The 7,500-nt window shown below is 42.4% G+C and overlaps 1 protein-coding gene across 7 annotated transcripts in view; it reads left to right on the top strand.

Moving 5' to 3' along the window:
- The window catches only part of lama2 (laminin, alpha 2), a 158,673-nt gene that overhangs the window by 55,045 nt on the left and 96,128 nt on the right, over positions 1 to 7,500 (top strand). For all 7 annotated transcript variants that reach the window (XM_080832117.1, XM_080832116.1, XM_080832115.1 and 4 more), the window contains one exon: positions 4,183 to 4,284. In XM_080832117.1, coding sequence (XP_080688243.1) covers positions 4,183 to 4,284 — 102 coding nt within the window. The remainder of the gene's footprint in view (positions 1 to 4,182; positions 4,285 to 7,500) is intronic.

Raw genomic sequence — 7,500 nt, 5'->3', positions numbered from 1 at the left:
GAGCTGGTAACCCAGAGCACATGTGGAATCCATTAGCCAGAAACTGCCCTCACCTCCACTGGGATCCTCCTGCTCCCGGTGGCCCCAACCGCCTTTGTCCTACATCCAGTAATCCTCTGATTCTATCAAACAGACAAGCTATTTAGTAAACCCAGATGTGTGTGTGTGGATATTTGTGTGTTTGTGTTGGCAGTTATGTGTGGCATGCTTGTGTTTTTCGAGTGAGTGTGTCTTCCTAGCCCCCGGGGGCTCTTTTATTAGCACGAGACCCTCAGAGAAGTTTACACAAACAAACAGAGACCCGGCATTTTGGGGGGGGCAGAAGGGGGACAGGAGGGGTTCCTCTTTTGTAGATGTAACCTACTTGTGGGTGGGCCGGTGAGAAAGCAAGCCTCCTGGATATGAAAGAAAACACACACTCACACAGACCCCAGGGTGAGGAGACGGAGACAGATGTGAGAACTCAATGGCCTTCGGGTTAAAGAGAGTGAAAGTGTGTGTGTGTGTGTGTGTGTGTGTGTGTGTGTGTGTGTCTGTGGTGTGTGTGTGTGTGTGTGTGTGTGTGTGTGTGTGTGTGTGTGTGTGTGTGTGTGTGTGTGTGTTTGGGAGGTCTCTTTGTCCCATTTTTGGGGGGACGAAAGCAGGAGAGATAGAGGGTGGGAGCCAAAGTGAAAGAGAAAGAATCATTGTGTGTGTTTGTGTTGTGTTTTGTGTGTGTGTGTGTGTGTGTGTGTGTGTGTGTGTTGTGTTGTGTACATGCATTGGTGTCCTTAAATGCAGGCCTTGTGAAGCCCAGTGGAGGAGTCTGTTGTTAATTTCCTGTTCCCCACGGCCTGGGGTGATGGTGGGGTGATGTTGGGCTTGTTCTTATTTGGCCGACTCCATCTTCTTTTGTCCCTGTAGGTACTTTTCCACTTTCATTGATAAAGTCGCCAGATCCCTCCCACAGTCCATAGTGTATTCGCTTACCCTAATGTTGTCTCCCACATGAGATGTCCAAATGACTCTGTACGACATCAAAAACATCAACTGAGTGCATCTGGGACTTTTATGCATCTGTTAGTAATAGCAGGCCGTATTTACCTGACTCAATGTGGGCTGCTTTAATGAACAGGCTTTCAGGGCAGTAAACAATTTGAATATTTCTGGCTAATCACCTTCCTCTGACTCAAGCCAGTCAGTGCTAAACACTGCTGAGAGTCGCGCTAGGCGCGCATTTTACCTCCACCCACAATCCTCTCCACCTGTTGTTTGGAGGCCCTTTTTGCTTAGCCTTAAGTGAAGTGTCTGTGCGTCGGATTGAATTAATATGTGTAAAGAGGATGTCATGGCGTTCAAGTGGGCTTAGCAGACAGCTCAGCCAAGCAGTTAGTTACACCCGTCACGAGTGGCTATTTCTAGAGATTGTTTTTGTCTGAATTTATGCAGGAGATACATGGTGTTGTTATGGAGACGCAGTGCAAAGTCATTTTGCACACTTGTAGAAAACGTTTTCGGTTTACGATGTAGATCTTGATATTCTGCAAATGTTTGTGTATGGGCACGTGTGTGTGTGTGTGTGTGTGTGTGTGTGTGTGTGTGTGTGTGTGTGTGTGTGTGTGTGTGTGTGTGTGTGTGTGTGTGTGTGTGTGTGTGTGTGTGTGTGTGTGTGTGTGTGTGTGTGTGTGTGTGTGTGTGTGTGTGTGTGTGTGCGTGCACACTCTTCATGTCTGTCTGAGCTACAAAGACTCCCGTTTGGAGTAAGAAGCAGAGGTTTAAGATCCAGCACTGGATGTACTGTGACACACAGGGCCCATCACAGGGCTATAGTCAATAAACATTAGGGGATATGTTAGGGGACAAGGGATTTCTGTATACAGAAAGGGCCTCCTGAGCCATTAGCAGTTAAACAATCATGTTGTGGAAATGGCTCTTCCTTTACAAATGCAATGGGTCGGAGTTGGGGTAATCTTGAAAAAATGAAATAGTAACAACGAAACAGTAAAATACAGTTCAATTCAAGAATTCCAACAGTGGGCCTAATAATTATTTGTAGGCCCTAAAGGTACATTTTATGCCTTTACAGATAGGAAGAGGAAAGAGAGCACCCAATCCTCCAACGACACACAGGCCAGGCACACTCCCTTTGTTTGAGAGAGTAACACAGAGCTGGCTGAGAGGTAGGCAGCAGAGATGGAGGGACACTGGAAAAATGTGACAGTTTAACAAGAGAGGAGAAGCACTTGAGCACAAACACTAAAATGGCAGCTTAAAAGCAGGTAGAGGTGAAATGTGCTTTGTTGAGGTGCTGCTCCGCAATATCAAAGCAATTTTTTTTGCTGCTGATTAAAAAACAGTCTGAAGAAAAAAAACTCTGAAGGTCATAGAACAATCTTTTGTGCCTTCCAGACAGACGAGGGCCTTGCCAGCCCGCTTGCTTCTCTTCATCTTAAATGGATGTGCTGATTTGGCCAAACGATTATCAAGCTTTCAGCACACAAATGAATGTTCTTACATTCTCCACTATTGCAGAGATGTGACAACAATGGGCTTAATTCATGCCATTTGAGGAATGAAAGTAAAATAATTTGAAATATACAGTAATGTCAGAGGACAACTTCACTAGGTGGAGTAGGCACACTATATAGCTAACACATACCCCTTTCACAAGCAAATTCCTATTAATGTACCAGGTGAAAAATACATAGGAAAAATACCAAATTTTCATTCATACATTCCATAACGATAAAGTAATGGGTGTTGTGTATTCCACTTGACTGTATTTAACGTGATGCGAGTGTGAACCATGCAAGACAGATAAAAACATGCATGGTTTTATGCCATTGCCTCTAGCATTTTGCAGGGGTTGTCAAAACAGGCGCCTTCCTTCGTCAGTGTTTCATTGAATTAGGGCCAAGACCTCCATAGCACTGAACAGTGGTTTCTGGCCACACCCTCCATACCACCCTCCATACTCACGAGGACTCATTAGGACTCAGTGTTTCCCCTAAAATGATATTAGGGTGGCGCCCCGCCCCCCCAACGGCCCCGCCCGTCCCCCCTGGAAGCTCAAGTAAAAATGTTTTAAAAAAATCACAAAATAAGTCATTTAAGGTTACCTTTACCATAAAACATGTAAAATTATACTTATTTTTTAAGTAAGACTGCTTATCCTAACCCCTAATCCTGAAGTATAATTGTTGCATACTGTTACTGTAAGATGTTATGTTGACTACTGTCATTAAAAGAAACACATGAACATCATAATTCATTTAAGTGTTTGTTGTGCCCCTGCCGCCGTCCCCCCCCCCCCCGCTGTAAACCTAGGGGAAACACTGCAGGACTCATGGCAATACTAGGGACAAAAAGAGATACACCTCAAAAATATTTCACATGCACTTAATTATCTATGTGTGTGTGTGTGTGTGTGTGTATATATATTATAGGGGGTGGGGCTGGATGAACCAAAACATTTTTGGTTCATTCACCAGCTGCCACTGCATTAACAAATTGGTTTTCTAAGTTTGATGGCCAGCCTATGAGCTTACTGAAACTGGCTGATTAATTTACCATCGACTTTGACTAACATTCACTGAACATTGACTGTGAAACACGATGTTGTTTTTTACGTGCGAGCGTTGCAACTATGACTGCTGAGCAAGCCATTCTTTGCATTATTTTTGAAGAATTTCGAGAGTCTGAATTTTTTTTTTAAATCTCAATGCCCGTTTCACACCGTTCTGAGGAAACATGTTGCTGGAAACCCTGGCAAAAAGGTGCGCAGCGCTTTTAGATTAAACATGCCCCTGAAGAATATCAAGACCTCTGACCATCTTTGCCATTGCATAAGCCCATAAAAAAGAGAAATTAGCAATTCTCTCCACTTCTTAATGTAATTGTGAATGTGCCAAATGTATCTTAAGCGTTGCTGTTAGCAGTGTAACCCATACGTTAACAAGGTCTATCTTAATAGTGAATATTTTTCCCATCAAGTATTTTTATGTTTTGGTTTCTAGTACTGAAATGTACAATTATGTCTCAAGTTGTTCATGTTGCAGACAAGTATCAAAGACTTTGTAGGGGAACCACATTATTTAAAATGTTATTCTGGCTCATGCTGTGTGTAGTTGAGGTACATGTGGCTGACAGTGAATATAGGATCATCATGTGCTTAATTCTCTGTGCTCTTGTTTTTCCCTGCAGCTTGGAGCATATGGAGGCAGCCTGGTGTACAGTGTCTCTTATGACACCGAGAGAAGAGATAAAACTACACGCATCGCCATTGATCCTGATGTCATCATAGAGGTATGCACCCTGCCTACTGAATGTTTTGTAGTCACGCACAGCAAATGGTGAGTGGGAATGTTTCACTTGTAGATGTTCTGACAAAGCGCCCTGCACAACATGACCAATAGTATGTGGACTCGTTCTCTCACACTGGTGCACTGATGAAAGCCGGAACAGTAGTCTTTGGTAATGCTTCAGTCCAGAGTTCCATTCATCATCAGCAGATTCTATGTAAGCTCTGGTGCTTGTAAGCCCTGGTGCTATGTCACTTATCATTGGTTCCACACTGTGAAATTCTACAGCCTTCTACTTTGCAGATGAACTGTCTGTAGCTCCCCGGCTGTTCCACTTCACCATAACATGACATTTACAGTTAAGCAACGCAGCTGAACAGAGCAATTCATTTTAAAAGGTGCCTTATTGGAAAGGTTGTGTCCTATGAAAGTACCAAGTCAGTGAACTGTAATATGGACCAGTCTACTGTCAGTGCTGCTGCTGTCCCCAGCAGGAGGATTTTCTTCGAGAGTCCTACATTTTTAGCTAATCCGTATTTGATCCATATTTTGTAATAGATGAAGGACTCCATGTGATGTTTTAGGTTTGTTTCAGGTCACTAAATCTATTTGATGGCATAGAAAAATGCCTTTGTATATTTTTCATGTCAAACGCTATTCTGACATATTGTAGAAACTTCACCACACACGTGGCTGGTCTGTCTTGTCGGATATGGATTGCCAACATAAGTCCACAGCTGCATGTGTGTGAGTCTGTCTGTGAGTGTGTTTGTGTGTCTGTCTGTGTGTCTGTCTGTTAGTGTGTGTCTGTGTGTTTGATTATCGTTTTATCTGGCTCGTATCTGGATTCTATTAGTGCAGTCTGCGGCCTGAGGTTTCTGTGTTCTGTGTCTCTCTTGTTTTCTGTGCACTTTGGACATTCCATCATGTTTCCACTTCAAAGGTTTGACGTTCAAAGTCTGAGGCCCAAAATGGAAAAAAACCTTCCTATCCTTCTTCCATTTCAATCTGCCACATCCCCAGGGCATTTGCATTCAATCAGTTGGTTAAAAGACACTGAGCAAATTTTATAAACGTAATAATAAGTCCATGTTACACATCGCAAAATAAAAAACATATAGGGAATTATGTAAATATACCGACATATAAAAGTTCATATAAGTCAGTATAACACATAAGTTGGCAAAAAAGCCTTTGAGGTCCTTTGGGTAACTGTGTGTGTGTGTGTGTGTGTCTGTGTGTGTGTGTGTGTGTGTGTGTGTGTGTGTGTGTGTGTGTGTGTGTGTGTGTGTGTGTGTGTGTGTGTGTGTGTGTGTGTGTGTGTGTGTGTGTGTGTGTGTGTGTGTGTGAGTGTGTGTGTCTGTGTATCCGCCCTTGTTTGAGAGTGAGCGAGTGTGAATGTGTAGGTGTGTGCATGCCCACACATTCAGTGACTTGCAAAAATATTTAACCCCCTGAAAGTCAGTTTTCTGAAGTTAGACAGTATCAGCTTGGCACATTGTTCTGCTGTGTTTTCAGCACCTTTCTTTTTGGTAGAATTTATGTACAACATCTAGGTTAATGGGATGGCCTTCCTGTAGTGCCATAGATTCTCAGTAGGATTTTGAACAGGGCTTTGACTGAGCCATTCTAGAATGTTCACTTTACTGTTTTCGAGCCTCTCCGTTTCCAGTGTTGTCTTTGCCTTGTGCCTTGGACAATTGTCCAACTGGTATGTAATCCCGCTCCCAAACCTTAGTTTTACAGACTGCCACAGGTTTTCTTGTGATATTGTGTAGATTATATTTCCATTCATCCTCCCTTTAATTCTAAAAAGTGTCCAAGTTCCTGCAGTCGAGAAATATCCCCACAGTATGAGGACTTGCCAAATTTCATGATTGGGAGGGTGTTTTTTAAAGGAATTAGCAGTGTTAGATTTGTACCACATATAGCTCTTTGAGGATTGGCCAATAATCTGTATTTTGGTCTCATATGGCCATAAAAACCTTTCCCCATATCTTATGCAACCTCCAAACATGTGGATCTTCTAAAAATATATGTTTTCGCCACCCTCCAATAAAGTCGAGTATTATTGAAAGCTCTTAATATTGTGGGCTCCTTCACCTGCACCCCAGTTCCAGCCACTGAACTCCAACACTGAACTGATTTATAGACTGGGTGCTGTGTAGACTGCGGTGGCCTACGTCACCAGTTAATATCTTTCTCGGATGCTTGGTTTAGCAGCATCACACAGCATCTGGGGTGTGATGCAACTACCAGTTTATTCATATGGATCCAGTGGTGCTCAGTTGGATGTCAAAAACATAATTTTGTTGAAAACATTGAATTTTTTGCAGACGAATTACTTATTCTGCCTCTCGAAAATATGCTACTAGTATAAATGTTAAGAATACAAATACTAATAAGGAAATTAAATGTAGGTGCCTTTTTTAAATTGTAGCAAGGGAGATTTTTAGGTGGGTTGAATACTTTTGCAAGCCACTTTATGTATACACCTCTTCACGCATTTTAGAAGAGCATATGTAATCTGAATACATTTGAAAATCAGCCCATTTTCCTTGCAATGTGCTGGCCTGTGCTTCAAGATGCTGTGCTTGACTCACATATTTGAGAGGAAACCAATAAATAGAGAAACTGTGATGGATAAATACATGTTTGATCTCAGAGCTACTTTAGAATAATTAAGGTGTTAAAATTAACGGTAAAAGAGAAGCTCTTCATAAAGACGTCCATCTGTGGAAAACATGAGGACTTTTGGCAGCTTTCAGCATTAGTTTAAAAAAAAGAAAAACCTTTTAACCAAAAGGTGAGTGAGAGGTGACGAGTCTGACTTAATAAAAGTTGAAAAGTCGCCCGGTCAAGATGAAGAAAAGACTCATAGGCCTCTGGGGCTTCTAGGGAAGCTTGCTAGCTTTGTAGCTTTACATGACTGACTTCAGCAGGTCATAACTGAGGATATGCCAGCCTAGTGTCTTTAATAGGCTCTTGACAAAGACTTTGACGAGTGCACACTCTTTTTAACCGTGCTTCTATAGTTTGGCTGCTTTTGTGCCTTTGTTGAGGCTGAACTTTTACTTAAGCACCGTCAATAGCAATTCACCACCCTGAATGTCATAGAAACGGCGAGCTGTCGCAAAGGAAACACTTTCTTTTCCCATAGGCATTTATCGCTTCTGTATGTGCCTCCATATAGGCGACATAATGATCGCATGGTCTTTCT

Source organism: Sprattus sprattus (genome assembly GCF_963457725.1).
Source record: "Sprattus sprattus genome assembly, chromosome: 2".
Classification (NCBI taxonomy): Eukaryota; Metazoa; Chordata; class Actinopteri; order Clupeiformes; family Clupeidae; genus Sprattus; species Sprattus sprattus.
The sequence above is the reverse complement of the archived record's forward strand: the minus strand, read 5'-3'. Positions and strand labels throughout refer to the sequence as shown.